We start from the raw sequence: 16,620 nt of genomic DNA, 5'->3' as shown, positions 1-16,620 counted from the left end.
CAACAACTAAAACTTCCCCAAATGCTGATCTTCCTGATTTTAGAGATTCTTGTATGGGGAACCTCTTACAGAACGGACAGCACGTCCACCAGAGGGTGCTGTGGGGGCAAATTTGTGCTGGGAGGGGAACTTGACCAGCGACCCTCAGAGCCAGGTAGGTATCTTGAGTAATTTTTTTTCTCCCTTGTGTTTCCTTCCCACCCCTCGAGCCATGGTCTCCCCTCCCCCATAGGTGGGTCCCCTCTGAATAATCAGCTACTCCAGCGGCATTAAAGAGTGCTTGCTTTGAAAAGACTCCTTGCTTCTGTTCCTGATGCCCCGCGCGGCTCAGGCCACTCCGGTTCCCCAGGCCATTGGGGGCGGGCTGGGTGGGTGGGACCTCCCGGGCGTCAGTGGCCCGGCGCCGCAGGGGCTGCGAAGGGGTTAACTCGGCGGGGGGGGGAGGGGGAGGGGGCGCGGGCTGCGCCTGCGCTCTGCTGCCCTCCATTGTCTCCACGGCGGCGAGGAGCGCCGGCGAGCGCAGCCCGGGACCGAGCGGGGCGGCGCGGCTGGCGGGGCTGGCGGGGCTGGCGGGGCTGGCGGCAGCGGCTGAAGCGAGAGCGCGACGCGACGCGACGCGACCGTGGCTTCCCGAGCTCCGCCTGGCTGCCGAGCTCCGCAGCCCGCCCGAGGCCTGGAGGGGTCCGGGCCGCCGTCCATGGTCGCGGCGTCCTGAGGCGGGGGACGCACTCGGCGCCCCCAGCCCTCGTCCGCCTCCTGCTGTCGGGCGGGCGGCCTCCTCCGGCGCCTCCCTGCGCCCTCCCGCCCGCTCGCCCGCCGCCACCCTCCCTTCTTCCCTGCGGCTCCCCCGGCTTTCGGGAGCCCGGGGGCGGCCTGTGGCGCGCCGAGCCCGCGCCGGACTGCGCCTCTTTGGACCTTGAGGGGAAACATGCGTTTGGCTTGGATCGTTTTACATTCTTAGTTTGGGATCCCCGCCCGCCTGCCTCTTCCGCCCCGCGGATTTTTCTTTTCTTTTTTTCTTTTTTTCCCCTCCCGGTCTCCTTTTTGACTCCCTCCCCCTTTATGCTCGCCCAACCTTCCCCTAGCTACTGAGAAGTGGGGGAGGGTCTAGGCCTCCAGGTTCCCGCCCCATCGGGGCCTGGGCGAGCATGGGGGGCAAGCAGAGCACGGCGGCCCGCTCCCGGGGCCCTTTCCCGGGGGTCTCCACTGATGACAGCGCTGTGCCCCCGCCGGGAGGGGCGCCCCACTTTGGGCACTACCGGGCGGGCGGCGGGGCCATGGGGCTGCGCAGCCGCTCGGTCAGCTCTGTGGCGGGCATGGGCATGGACCCCAGCACGGCCGGGGGGGTGCCCTTTAGTCTCTACACCCCCTCCTCCCGGGGGGCCGGCGACTCGGAGAGGGCGCCCGGCGGCGGAGGGTCCACGTCCGACTCCACCTATGCCCACGGCAATGGTTACCAGGAGACGGGCGGCGGTCACCATAGAGACGGGATGCTGTACCTGGGCTCCCGAGCCTCGCTGGCGGATGCTCTACCTCTGCACATCGCACCCAGGTGGTTCAGCTCGCACAGTGGTGAGTCCGCGGGTGGTGGAGGCCTTGGAGGGTGGAGTGCAAGGGAGGGCGCGCCAGGGCGCCCCACGCCTTCACGCGCGTGCGAAGATTTGGAGGTGGAGTGCGTGACGTGGATCTGTCTGCCTTCCCCTTGGTTCCTGGAGCCAAGGGATGAATGGGATGGATACCTACCCTCTAGAAATGGCTCTATGAGAGGCTGCGGAGCCGGGTGTATTAGGACTTCATGCGTTGGTTCACTTGTGGATACCTATTGAAGCCCCATTCATTGGCATCCCCAGCCTCAGAAAGGTCTTGTCTGACTTACAGCAAGTCGGCCTGGGTGCTTCCTTTCTGTTACTGCAGCATTGTGCCTACCTCGCCTGTAACAGAGAAGGATCTAATTTGACCAAGTGGTGTCTCCCAAAGAGTGTGAAAAGAAATAAAATTGGGGCCAAGTGGTGTTTGGATTAGGGCTCTTGTTCTTGCTGGGAGAGGGGGGTGACCAATTTTGCTACCCTGCTGGAAATCTGTTTGAATTGTTTAAGATGAAGCAGCTGCCAGGCTGCTGCCATAGACAGGTGTGGCCTGCTGGATGGAGGGCCCAGCCAGGGAGCCTCCCTCAGAGGCTTTGCGAGTCGGGGGGCTCTGGTTGCCGGTGTTGCATACAGTAAACTTGGCTCAATGACTCCTGCATCCCTCCATCTTTTTTCTTCCCCTCCATGCTAAGTGCTTGGTCTTCCGGGTAGTCTGCATTTTTTTTTGTAACCAAGAGATGGCATTTTATTGCCCAGCTGTTGGCACGTGTCAGGGGAAAATGAGGATTCAAAGAACCTGGATGAATTCATTTTGTGAACTTCTGGTGACAGGTCAGTGAAAAGCCGGAGGATTTCCCAGGCTCTGACTGGCAGGAGCTTCTGGAGGAAAACAGGTCTGTCTGCTTAGCTAACCTGAGAAGTCAGGTTAGGCTTCTAGAAAATTGGTCAGAAGGGGTGTGGGGCTGTTGTTTACTAATTAGCAAGTTGGAGTGAAAAAGTTAACATATTCAGACTCCTTTGGGAAACTTCAGAACATTTAGATACCATGTAGAAGAAAGATTGCTTTTTGGAGGATTTATCTGTTGGATCAACTGTTGTAGCTATTGCAAAATAGGGTAGACTTTTTGGATCTCTTTCTGGAAGTACTTAATTTTTTTTTTCAATTTTTTTAAACTAATTGTGAAATAAATTTTGGAGAGAAATAGTGATAATTGAGGATAACACTTGAAAGTGGCTTTTAATTGCTAGGATGGACTTTTAATCCCTGAACAGACCTCTAGATATCATTGGAGCTTCTCTGACCTGCATCAGACTCTGCCCGGAAAGAGATGCAAAGCATGACTACTTTTCACGCTTTTAGAGATTTGATCAGCTTTAAGCATCTTGATATTAATAATCTTCCTTATAAAATTTGGTCCAGAAAGAGCTGTATTTTTTGAGATCATTATGGTTAAGTTTTTAAAAGAACTTTCATTAGTGCCTGATTTTAAACTGAAAAGCACTATTAGAAAGTTCTCAAAAATCACAGGTAGTATTTTTTGTGTTGCAAAACAAATGTAATCTTGTAGAGGCTTGTCTGTAGAAGGAGTTCCCTTTTTGCTTAAATTTCTTGTCTCTTACTAGAAGCTTCTTTTTCCTTATTCCACCACCAGGTTCCATGCTGGAGTTACAATTGGATTCCAAAATTCAGACTTTTAAGATGTAAAACCTAAATTTTTTTCTCATCCAGTTGTAAGGTTAGGAAGAGCCACTGAACCAGAGAATACAGGAAAAGTTGGAGCATATTAATCCCTTAAGGGATTAATATGAAGTGTGGGGAGGGAGGCTGCTGCTAATATTTTATGTCATGTAGTCTTTATAGGACCATCTTGTCCTTTTGCAAGACATTGAATATACCTGACCCTGCCTGCTAAATGCCCCTACAAATTTCAGAGTGCTCTTGACAGGGGTGGGGTATCACCTGATTGAGAACCACTGCCCTAGGGATTTGTTGTTTTATTCAAATAAAGTAATTAGTTTTTCCTGTGCAGCTCATTTAGATGAACTTTCATATTTCTGCTCTTCTGCAATAGTGGTTCTATCTCACCTTCTGGAATAGGCCACAGGATCTTCCTTCCAGGACATCCGTTTCCTCTTGTTCATTGCTGTAAGAAAAGAAACTTGTTTTAATTTCGGAGCCTTGGAGTAAGGTCCCAGCAGCTTACACTCTTGTGTCTTAAGAGTAGAAGAGTAAGGAGTTCAGTGCACAGTTGACCAGATGCCTGGAAGTTGATGTGAGGTTGTTGCTTGTGTTTTCAAGGTGCTTTTGGAACTCTTTGTGGGCACAGAAAACAGTTGTCAGTGAGATAAGTGGGGAGTTCAGTGTGCATGAGGCTTCCTCAAAGGGAGTGAGCTGATGTTGTGTCAGGAGGTAGAATCCTGAGGTCCTGGCTCCTCCAGGAAGGAGCTGTGACCTTGGACGAGACACCTCACCTCCCTTGAACCTTATCTTTGTTATTTTTAAAATACACATGCAGCCAGCCTGTAAAATTTGTTCCACAAATCCTGTGATGATACACAGCAGCCACATTTGCCTTCTCTGTTCTTACACTTCCTCAGGCTGGGCCCTTGCACACGCTGCTCCTTCTGTCTGGGATGCTCTTCCTTTCTGTACATGGATAACCTTTATGATCCCTTACGGCTCAACTTAAATTTCTCCTCAGAGACCACTCTTAAAAATTTGTTCCCTCCTGCCAACCTCTCCGGTCACTCACTTGTTACCATAATAGCACTTAACACACTTGATAAGTATTTATTCATCCATTTACTCTTTCTGTTTAGTTTGACTAACTTTTAAGCTCCATGAGAGCAAGACTGTGCCTCTTGGTCATTATGGTAACTCTTGCACTCCTTGTGCCGGGCGCACTTATTTGTTGAGTGAATGAAATTGAGAGTCTTATGTCCGTCATCTCAATTAATCATCACTATAACTCTACGAGGTAAAATGTTTTCCCATTTTACAGATGAGGAAACTGAGGTTTGGGGGCAGGTTAAGGAACTTACGCAAGGCCAGGTATCTAATGGGTGGGATTGGAATGCAGGTTTGCCAGTAACAGAATCCACCTGGTCTCTTAACCATTCCCCTTTACTGCCTCTCATCTTAAAATACAAGGAAGGTGGGTGGCTTCTGGAAATCACACTGGCCTGTGAATCAGAGGGCTACACTCATCTCCTGGTTGTGCTCCTAGTTAACTGCCTGCCTTGTAACCTGGTAAAAATGAGACATTTAGCGTCAGTCACCGTTTCTCCAACCTGTAATATGGAGAGAATACCTTTCTTATCTTGCCATGTCGCTGTTGTGGTCTCAGGAGATGGTGTTTACAAAAGCCAAGTAGCATACAAATGGGAAGTGGTGTTCTTGCAGGGGCACTTCTCATATAATTCTCTGCCTTCTTTCATCTCAGAATGTGCTGAGCATAGAGATTTAATTATGTGAACTGTTTCCCCAAAATGGAAGCTAGTACTCTCTACTAAAATCTGACCTATATTGATGGGGCCATTCATAATAACGAATACCATTTGAGAAGAGCTGCTCTGTAGGATTCGAGTAGAGCCCCTTCCTTTCCACGTTAAAATGCGTTTTGCTGTAAGGTGTTTCACTCCCGATGGTTGTCTGGGTGGTGTTCTGGAGGTCTGATCATCCTATTGTAGTCCTGTTTATCTCAGAACACAGATTCCTAGATGTGGGGAAAAAACCAGAGAGGATCCACCATGTTGGAAGGAAGAGGCTGCCTATTTTCTGGGACCTAATAGAAGACAGCTGGTCATTGATGGTTTCACTCCAGCTTCTGTCATATATGTGTATACACATGTGTGTTCAGAAAACTAAACTGATCTCTGTTGTCACAAAGTCATCAACTTTTGATAAGTCTTTGAACATGCTACCAGGATATCTCATGGGTTCTATTTTGCTGCCACTCTAGGGTTCTCAAGTGACTTAATTTTCCCTTTTCTTAAATAATTAGGGAAAGTTGCCAATTCCATTGGAGTGGATCAGAAAGCCTCTTTGTGCCTCACCATAGGTGTGCGAGAAGTAATGGTCTTTACATGGTTTCTGGAGAAGGAGAAAATTCTGTGGTCTCCAAAGAGCATGATTGGTCCCTGCCCTGCAAAATTGTATTCTTAATGAAGCCTTTTTTTTCATTTAAAGACTTTTTTAAAAGCAGAGTTTTTAGTTCTCTATTACCACAAGGGCTTATTTTCTACAAAAGAAAAAAAAGTTCCCTTGAGAACATTGTTTCTTGAAGGTCACAGTTAATTCTTCCTCATTGGGGTTTGAAAGGTTTTGCAAGAATCAGTGGTTTCACTCTTAAAGTGTGTGTTTTATGGAATGTGTACTTTTCGCCATTAAACAAAGTCACACCCCAAATAGGTCACAGGGAATATTCTGAGCCAAGCCACTCTTTACCAAAGAAATGGAGCCCTAGTTCCTTTTGGGAAAAGGATCATACTTTGTGTTTTACAAATGTGATATTCAACCCAAGCTTATTGGGTACTTATATTTTAGTAAACCAAATTTGAAAACTAAACTTCAATTTTGACAGTTTCAAAATTGGAAAAAACGTCAGAGGGAAGTGGTGGTAACTTAAATGGGCTCTTGATCTCTCTCTTACTAACCCTTAAGTAGGGGGTGTTTATAATGACTGGGTCTCTGAGGTTGTGGTACCAGAATCTTGAAGTTAGCCCAAAAACCTAAATCCTGTTCCCAGTCTTTCAGAGTGATGGTTGCGTACAAATTTCCATCTGTTCTTTTTCCAAGGTTTGTCATGGCCTGGTCTCCATCACATGGTTGGTTCTTAGTGATTACTGTGGGTCTAGGCTTGAGCGTGAGAACAGACTTGTCACAGACCCCACAATTTTCACCTCTGAATCTTATCTTCACCTAATGACAGGTATATCCTTGAATCCAACAGTTGGGTTCCTGGTTTTGATACGCTAAATGGATGAGGGGTGAATTGTGAGTATGAATGAATAACCTGAAGACCAGCTCTCAAGTGTGATGCAAATAAAGAACCAAGTGTAATCTTACAGCAGCAGCTGGGGTAGTTTGTAGACTGATGAGACTATTTACCTTGAGATCTCCCTGGAGTTGTTGGAATTGAAGGTACAGCCTTCCTCTGTTGGGAGTAAAGAGGAAAGAGGAATTCACCAAGCCCCTGTAAACGCCAAGTTAGAGGAGGCCCGGTAAGAATTGATAGTGCATCCTAGGACTGTAACAAGAAGGAGGCAGATGCAGTCAGGAGCTCTTCGAATTTCTGTAAATGGTTCAAAGGGTTGTCAAACTTGACTCTGTCCACTGTTCTGTAGGGACTCGTTAGTAATGCAGATGACAGGACCCCACTCCCAGAGTCCTGCGGAGCTGAGGAGAAACTCAAGAGTCTGTATTTGTAACAAATGATTTTAAAAATGTAGTCAGAATACCCTCTATCTGAAACTCACCTCTACCATGGATTTCACTTTTCTCTTCCCAGAGAAAAGAACTCCGGATGCTTTTCTGGTGCATTCCTTAGTATCACTTTCAATGTCACTAAACTGGTCAAATATTTCCCAAGCAGAAGCCAGGCAAATCTTCTTTTCTGTTACTCCCACAAGGTAGCTCCACCCAGCAAGAACACTGTTCATTATTTGACTATTTTCTTTAACATGGTGCTAAGCATTTTTCTCCTACAGATAGGCCTGTGCCCATCTGCCTTGGTCCTGAGAATGGAAGTTGCTCCCAACAGAAGGTAGTTGTGGCAGTGTCCCCTTTCCTTCTGCGCTTGTCTTCCCCCGATTGTTCTCCTCAGGCACAGCTGCTGTTGGTTGCTTGTGCTGCAGAAGGGCTTACTGAGTTACATCCTCTTCACAGACCCCCAGCCGGGCAGCGAAACAAGTGAAGATCTTAGGATGAACTCAGACTTTGAAGTAGACAAAAATGCCTATTTTTCCTTTTTTTTTTAACTGACTGAAAGTATGAGACTTTTTGTTTATGTGTGTGGAGATCTGTTGAGCTACGACATGTAAACTAAGATTTGTTGAGTGCTTCCAGTATACTCAGATCTGTGCTAGGTGCTGGGAATATATATTTATGATGAAGGTGATTAGCATTACTTTGTTCTTTCTAAGAGTCTTTGCTTCCTCACTCCTTTAAGGGAAATTCTGGATATTGCAGCGTGTGGATGATTTCACCTTCTTCATTAGTACCTCTGGTGAATAAACAAACAAATTCAGGTGCTTGTTCATGAGACTGCTACATGGGTGGTATTTCCTCTCTACTCTTCACTTAGACTGTTCCTTCTTTCCTAAACCCTATCTCTGGTCTGGGGCAGGTGATCTTTTGTGTTTCCAGTCAAGTGCCTACTAAGAAGAAATTCCTCGTATGTGCCAATACTAGTGGTCCGCTATCTTCTCAGTGGGAATATCAAAAGAAAAACATTTCTTCACGTTCTCTGTATATCTTCGACTTCAGTATCTTTGTCATCCCTGGAGCTACTTTTCTTTCTGGTCACTGAACACTGTTTTCTAGAAGTCTGATCCACCACTTTTTAAATTCATCTCTGTAAAATTTATCTCAAACCAAAATGTACATAAGGAAATATAAGTAACAGTTTTCCTCCTTGGCCTTGTGTTTGTCTCTGAGGTCCACAACACTGACATTTAAGTGCTGTTTTACATAATTTTTAAAGCTTTTTTTATGGTAGGCAACATTGGTGACTGAAATTCATTCCCCCTGGAATAATTATTAAATCTGTGTTATATTTGAATATTTTGCCCAAAGTAAAGAATTTAAAAAAATGTTCCATGCTGAAAGACTTTATACAGACTTTGGCTATAAGGTGTTATCTTAATTTCTGAAAGATAATCTTTGGAGAAGCCTCACTTTACATTTCGGAATGTGTGTTCCTCTTGGTCTTGGTGAATTAGATTTGTCATAGCTCCAGGTTGCTTGTTGGTTGTACCTTCAGTCCTCTGCAAAGTGTAATTAAATAAGCCATGCTTCAGAAAGAGTTGTTCTGAAATTAGTCATCTCTGTACTGTACAGTATCTTTTAAGGTCAAAGTTGATTTGTTAGTTTGTGAAAGAAACTTGAATCTGGAGTCACCAGATGAGCTGGTTCAGAGGTAGAAGGAGAACCCAAGACGGTGACCCCAGCCACTTGGTCATTTTGCCCACATTTCTCCGCTCTTTGGAGATCTTTTCATTTCTTTCCCTCTCAGATAATCTTTTTCCCCATCTGAGAAGGTACTTTTCCTTAGAGAGGGCTATTAGGATTCTTTTATCCTGATGTCTGCTTAAGTACTCCAGGAATCCTACAAGGATTTGAGGGAGCCCTTAGGATTCCAACCTAAACCAATTAAGTAGTTGGTCTACCATAAATACAAATTAGCGATCAGAATATTGTTCTATTTGTTTAGGTTATCCACACTTTGATGCCCTCAAAGGTGTAGCATCTAGGTCAGCTTTTCAAAGAAACTTTATGATAACATTGCCCACTACTGTAAAAAGCATTACCAAATACAACACACATTGTTAGTTTTCCTCAATCCTGGTCAGATATGTCTGGAACATTGCAGCCAGTTGCCCTGGCAAACAATGGTAAGTCTAAGACCTGTGATGAGGGCTGGCTTGAGAGCTAGCTTTCCTTCCATCTTAACATCTGACAAGTCCAGTCTTATTGGCCATGTTTAATTCACCCATTTCCTACCTCTTCTCAGCCCAGAGGCCAAGCGCAACATTAAAGGATAGTGAATCCAAGCATCTCCAGTATTTTGAGGTATAGGATTCTCCTATGAAGTGACAGACCTTTGAGAAGTAGTATTATGAGCTGTTCTGTTTTTGCTGTGGCTTTGGAAAATCTTTGGATTCTTCTGCTGAACATTTGTTTGAGAAAAAAGAATCTTTTTAATGAAACAGTGTGAGTCACAAAGCAGCCACTCCTTCTCATAATAGCATTTCTCACCAGGGGAATTTTTGGTAGCTGTTGGGGGAGGGATTTGAGTAGGTTGTAGATGATAAATCCCTTGGTTGAGCATAACCAAAGGCTGCCATATCAGAACTCTGGTTCTTTCCATGCTGACAGCAAGCCCTGAATTCAAAGTGCAGGACAGCAGAATAGAACGAGGAAGCTTCTGCTCAGTGAATTGTCGCAGTACCATGACCAATGAGATTGGAGTTTTAGCATTCAAACTCAGTTCATTAATGTAAAACAGTAAAGATGTAAGTTCTCAAAACAACAACAACAACAACAACAACAACAACAACAACAACAACAACAACAACACTATTGTAGTGTAAAAGGATCAGGAACAGGAGGCCTTGGGTCAGAGGGCCCAAGGCCATTTATAGGGGCAGCATCATATTTCTGGATTAAGGGATGGCTTCGGGCTTTATGATGAGAATTTAAGAGCCTCAAGTGTGCTTCCTCTTTCCAGATTGTGAAATGGTGGCATGGCGCTTGGCACTGACCATGGGGACTGCCTTACAAAGAAGATGCACACGAGGCCTGTGCTCTTAAGACTTTAGGTCTAATAAAGTGCTTAGATGAACACCCAGTCAGTCTTTTTGTAGGATGATGAAAATGAGATGGTGGAGTTACTAAGAGTTTAGAACAAGCCAGGATTATAATATCCACATCTCAAATGCCTGTCCTCAGCCTCTCTGCCCGTCGGAATCTAAGTTTTTACTGTTTCCAACTTCAGTGACTTCTTAGGTCCTAGTGTCTGAACCATGTCTTATGTAAGCTACAGACAGAGGAAAGTCTGAAAGGTTATTACAACTGTTAAGATTTGCTTTCCTTTGGAAAGTCAGAGCTGTCTCCATTCTGTGTTTTCCTGGCTTTGTACTTTTCTTCAAAGCCTCTTACCAGTTCCAAGTCTCCAGGGCTCAATAAAGGGGAACAGGAAGCCTGCGTTTGATGCTTAAGAGCCAGCAATAACTAAGAGAAAAGGGCAGAAAAGCAGGGAAATGGGAGGGGGAGTCCTGGGCCTTGAAGGTATCCAGACCTCTAGGATTATACGTGCATCCTTCAGAGATGACTTTAACCAGCTTCTTCAAGCAGTGAAAAAGCACTAGGAACCATTGCTCTAAGAGGATGAATTTTTCTTAGGTTGTATAGTGGAGACTAGACATTTTTAATTGATGGCATAATTACAAAGTGTCTTTTGCCTAAGGAGTTCAAAACACTTAAGGGAAAAGTGACTATCACTTTTATAAAAAAGCAAGAATTACTTCCCTCTCTTTCCCGTGAGGGGTCCTCAGGGTATATCTTGTCATGGGATCCAGGCTGGAGCCTGACCCTTCCTTTTCCTGTTCATTCATTTTTACTAAATAAACTCTATGAAGTTTCAGTCCTGTAACTGCGAGATGAAAAAGTCACAGGAGTTTGTGCTATTTCAATTTTGGTTTCACTTGTACAGTTTAGTAAATCAAATAATGGTCTGACTCTGAATGGGAGTTCTGGTCTCTTGGAATCTTTTCAAAAAATGAACTATTTCAGGCCTTCAAAAGAGATAACGCACTCACCTACCAAGCAGATTAATAAAACATTACAGGTGTAATTGTACCCTACCCAATTCCTATCTTTCTCCTCCCCTTCCATTCCCAAAGATAACCACTGCTGTGATTCTCCTGCTTCTCATCCTATACATGTTCATACTTTTTACTGCCTGTTTCTATCCAAAACAGTATTTGTTTAATTTATATAAACTTTATCAAAATGTCTTTGTCCTTTTGTATCTATAGATTTAGATATAGGATTTTATCTATGTATCTGAGATCTATAAATCCACCGCTCTAACACATTCATTTTTGCTGCTCTATTGTATTGTATGAATATACCACAAATATCACTGTTTATTGATCCATTCCCTTATCGGTGGATATTAAAGTTATTTTCAGTTGCTTTGAGACTGTTTATGTTTCCTTACATACTTGAATGACTTTTTATGAGTACACGCTTAGTCATGAGATAGCTGTGTCATAGGGTCATATATATACACGTATACGTATACACCAACAACTCAATTAAATATTGCCCAGTAAATCACTGTGCTTGTTCAAATTTATAATCCCAAAATAGCATATTTTCACTTGTTCCATATTCTTGCCAGAACTTGAAATTGTCATACTTGAACTTTTGGCAAGCTCTTGTGGGTGTGAAATGGTATATCATCAAGATTTTTGTTATTGATATGTTTGATATAACATATTTACATGTTAATATGCTAATGTTTTATGTTTTATCATCATGCTTGTTCATGTCTTTTATCCATGTTTATATTGGATAGTTCATCCTTTTCTTATTAGTTTGTGTGAATTTGTGTTTTTGTTTCTTTTATTTCTATTTTTATTATTTTTATTTTGTTTTTGTTTCATTTTTGTTTCCAGGTAATAATTCTTTGTCTTGTTTGTCATCATGTATGGTGCAGATGTATATCTCCCAGTCATGGGTTATCTCTTTATTCTCTTTGTGATTTCTTATGGTTAACTTAATTTTTTAAAAATATTTTTTGAAGAGTGATTTATTTACTTATTTACTTCTTTGGGGGAGGGTAATTAGGTTTATTTCTTTATTTTTAGAAAAGGTACTGGGGACTGAACCCAGGACCTTGTGAATGCTAAGCATGTGCTCTACCACTTGAGCTATACCCTCCCCTTATGGTTAACTTAATTTTAAGGTAATTGAATATTCCAGTTTTTTCACTAATGGTTTGTGCATTTTGAGTCTTAAGGTTTTCTTTTCCTGAGTCATGAAGATAATATCTTATATTTTCTTCTTAAAGTTTTAAAATTTTGCCTTTCATATTTAAGTCCTTAATTTTTGGAGAATTAAATTGTTTGAATGAGGGTAAAATAAGGATATATTTTCCTTTTTCCTTATGAGTAACCAGCTCTCCCAGCAGCAAGTGAGGAATGGTAAAGTCTTTACCTAAGATTTACAAAGTTACCTCTATCAAGATATTAAGTTTCCTTCCAGGCATGGATTTATTCCTGGGCTTTTTGTTCTGTTCTATTTGGTCTGTCCTTGTGCTAATACTTTCTTAATTACTGTAGTTTTGTCTTGCTTTGTGGAAGGGCAAATCCTTTCATCTTGTTATTTATTCTCTTTCAAAGCTGTGTTGTCTAAATAAAGCTTTCTAGGGGACAAATAAGGGAATTCAGATAAAATCAACAAAATGAAGTACAAAGTACCAGGAACTGCTCTGTTTATAGCTGTTATTCTTAATGACAGGACATCTGGCAAACTGACCCTAATGGGCAGTTTCAGATTTTTTTCCCTACTATATTGCACAAACAATAACATTTCCCTATGTCTTTGTATTGCAAACAGCAGAATAAACAGTTCTCTGTATGTTACAGACAACAATAAAAACAACAAAAACTGGTTAGCTTTTTTTGGTGCTTTTTGCTTCTAGGTAAATTTTAGAATCAGCTTTGTGAACTTCTCTGGGGGAAAGACTTAAGATATTTATTGGAGTTACATTGGGTTTATCAATTGCTATCTTTATAAAATTCGGTCAACCTATGAACCTGATAGAAATGGACTTACAGATGTAATAATTTATTTTTACACTAAAAATATTTTGAAATAATTTCAGACTCAAAGAAAAGTTGCCCCCAAAATGCAAAATAAATGTTGCATTTCCATTAGCCATAATCTTCAAATTTTACTAAAAAGGCGTAAATTGTTGAATGTCCATTAAGTTCTTGACCCTGCAAAATAGCTTAAGGTCTTAATAAATGAAACCTCTCAAGTTTGAGGGATCTACGTTAACCTCTTCCTGGGAATAGGAAAACCATATGATCTTAAGTTGACACAGTGTCTGAAGGGGTGGCTAAGCCTAATACTGAGATCTGCTTTCTTCAGAGTTGATCTATATCCTTTTGTGAACTGAAGTAGTCCTAGTCTCTGCTCCCCCGGTTTGTGCTGTGATCCTATCTGATGGAAGAGGGTCTCCTTGGACTTCAGTTGAGAGTCTTCTTAGCTGGAGGCCAGGGAGGGAGTTCAAGTCTGCCTCATTAGCACGCGAGATTGTCTTCTGGAGGCTTGGCTTGGCTAAGCTGGAGATGCCTGCAAGGGAGGGGCCTGCAGTGAGACACCCCTTCTTGGGAGAGGCAGTGTGGGTTAGTGTTTAAGGTTAAGTGAGGCTAATAATAATTATATCTATCATGTAGTACTATTGTATCAATTAAATGAGCTTATAGGAGTATCCACATCACTTGAAACAGTGCCCAGCAGATAGTAAGTGATCAGTAAAAGTAAACTCTTATTATTGAATGTCTCTGGATAAAGGTTTATAAGATCTTGAATCTTTTTTGTTAGATTTATCCCTAGGTACCTTATAGTTTTTTTATTATTCCTGTAAATTATAGTTTAAATTTTTTTAAATAGTTATTTTAGGTTTTTTGTATATTTAGCAGACTTGTTGAACTCTTACAGGTCTAGTAGTTTTAATGGGAAGCATCTATAGAGCAAATCCAAAAGGATCATGTTGGCAAATAATGACAGTTTGGTTTCTTCTTTTCTAATCCTCTTATGTGTCACTTCTCTTTCTTATTTTAGGATTGCTGGCAAGTTCCTCTGGTAAAAAGTTTATTTGATTCTATAACTGTGGGCATTTTTGTTTTCCTGTTAAAGGGAGCACTGCTTCATTGGAAGCATTGTGTATGTTTTTGGTGGATAGCCTTTCTTCCCTTCTATTCTTGATTCGTTAAATTAAGTATCCCAAATGGCAATCTTGTCAAAATTTCCCTTGCATTTATTCAGATTGTCTTTCTCCTTTAATTTGTTATTGAAATGAATTACGTGAATACATATTGTAATTTTTTTAATTTTAAATTTTTTATATAAGCATTTTTTATTGAGTTATAGTTATTTTACAATGTTGTGTCAAATTCCAGTGTAGAGCACAATTTTTCAGTTATACATGAACATACATACATTCATTGTCACATTCTCTTTCACTGTGAGCCACCACAAGATCCTGTATATATTTCCCTGTGCTACACAGTACAATCTTGTTTATCTATTCTACATTTTCAAACATTTTGTAATGTTAAGCCATCCCTATATTCTTGAAATAAACCCTACTTGGTTGTGATGTGTTCTTTTTGTTATAAATTGATGGATTTAATATGTTATTATTCTACTTGAGATTGCTGCATGTATGTTATGAAATTTCCCTCATTTTATTTTAATACTGTCTTTTTCTTGTTATTAAGATTAATGTAGGCATTTAAAAGATGTCTTGGAGTATATGTTCTTTTCTGGAAGAGTTTGTATAAAGGCGTATTAGAGATCTGGCTGCAAACATATGGCATTCTCAGAGAGGTAATGGAATCAAATATAATTGAAGAGAAAAATTTTTTACAAAGCTGTGGGCAGGATTAAAGGAACTAACAGTGGATGGTGAGGAACCTGGAGACTGGCCACAGTGAGAACCTCTTATAGCACCTAGATCTGAGGTCCATGAGGAGGGAGCCATTACCAAACATGGTGAAAACCATAGCCCTGGGAGAGCTGTCCCAGAGAACTGTGGACTTACATAGGAGAATGAAACCACTGCCGTACCATGGCAAAGCTCAGAGGGAGCCAGGTAATAAGTACCCACAATCTCTCTATCATCTTGGCCTTCAGTCTACTGGCCAAACACAACAGAAGTTTAGGAGGCAAGAAAGCCTTGTCTAGACTTGTGGAGCACAGAACAGAGAGGAAAGTGTATCTGGAGGAAACAGAGACAAAGGAGTATCTGTATTTTGAATGCCTGATGGAATATACATGTAAAATTCTCCTGTAAAACTGTCTAGATCTAGGACTTTTTTTGGTGAGTAGGTTTTTAATCTAATGATTCAAGCAAGCTCTTTGGTGTTATAGGTCTATTTAGTTTTTCTATTCTTGTGTCATTTTTGGTAAGGTATATATATCAAGACAGTCTATCTCTATATTATGTCCGCTTTTTCATTCCTAATATTATTTCTATGCTTGCTTTCCTTTTATTCTTGTTTAGTCTTGCCAGCGGTCTATTTTTTATTAGTTTATTTTCAAAGGACCAGATTTTGATTTTGTTAATTGCTTTTCCCCCTTCTATTTCACTGCTTTATGCTCTTAACTGTATTTTATCTTTCCTTCTACTTTCCTTGGGCTTACTGTTTGTACTTTTCTAACTTCTTAAGTGTACTCTGTGCTCATTGACTTTTCAATCTCCTTTTCTAACATAGGCATTTAAGGCTCTAGAACTTTGATTTGAGTACATCTTGCACGGGATCTCATGATTTTTGATCATGTCTTCTTTATCACTCAGTTCTAGGTATTTCCTAATTTTTATTGTTCTCTTTGATTTATGAGTTATTTGTTAAGTATATTTTAAATTTTTCAAAATTGAAAAAGTTGGCCTCCAACTTAATTGCATTATATTCACAGAGCAGTCTGTATAATACTGATTGTTTGTTTTTTATTGATACTTGATTTATGGCATATTACATGGTCAGTTTCCATAAATATTTCATTCATGCTTGAGAAGATTGTGTTCTAATTGTTGGGTAAAATTTGATTCTATCTTTAGATCAAGTTTATCAGTTGTGTTGTTCAAATCTTCCACATCTTACTAAATTTTGATGTGTTCGATCTGTCAATTCCTGAGAGAACCATGTTAAAATCTCTGTGGATTTGCCAACTTCACTTTATAATTTTGTCAAATTTTGTTATATGTAATTTGAAGTTCTCCTGAGTATACAGTTGTTTAGAATTATTTATATATTCCTTGAGAATTGCTTTTGTAGAGAGCATTTTTATCTCTAATAATACTTTTTTTTTTTTTGGTCTATTTTGTTTGGTATTAATACTAACTTTCTTTTTGTAACTATTTGCTGGTATCTTTTCCTGTTTTTTTTTTTTGGTCTATTTTGTTTGGTATTAATACTAACTTTCTTTTTGTAACTATTTGCTGGTATCTTTTCCTGTTTTTTTTTGGTCTATTTTGTTTGGTATTAATACTAACTTTCTTTTTGTAACTATTTG

At 41.3% G+C, this 16,620-nt stretch overlaps 1 protein-coding gene across 4 annotated transcripts in view; it reads left to right on the top strand.

Moving 5' to 3' along the window:
• The first annotated feature begins 475 nt into the window (after positions 1-475).
• ZNRF1 (zinc and ring finger 1) overlaps positions 476-16,620 on the top strand; it is a 90,357-nt gene continuing 74,212 nt past the window's right edge. For 2 of the 4 annotated variants that reach the window (XM_074370433.1, XM_074370432.1), the window contains exon 1: positions 476-1,572. In XM_074370433.1, the coding sequence (XP_074226534.1) occupies positions 1,149-1,572 (424 nt within the window). In that variant the 5' untranslated portion in view covers positions 476-1,148. The remainder of the gene's footprint in view (positions 1,573-16,620) is intronic. The other 2 variants (XM_074370431.1, XM_074370434.1) reach the window with 2 other exon arrangements.

The sequence above is a fragment of the Camelus bactrianus genome, chromosome 9, assembly GCF_048773025.1.
Source record: "Camelus bactrianus isolate YW-2024 breed Bactrian camel chromosome 9, ASM4877302v1, whole genome shotgun sequence".
Lineage (NCBI taxonomy): Eukaryota > Metazoa > Chordata > Mammalia > Artiodactyla > Camelidae > Camelus > Camelus bactrianus.
Note: the sequence above shows the minus strand (reverse complement) of the source record. Positions and strands in the feature narration are given on the sequence as shown.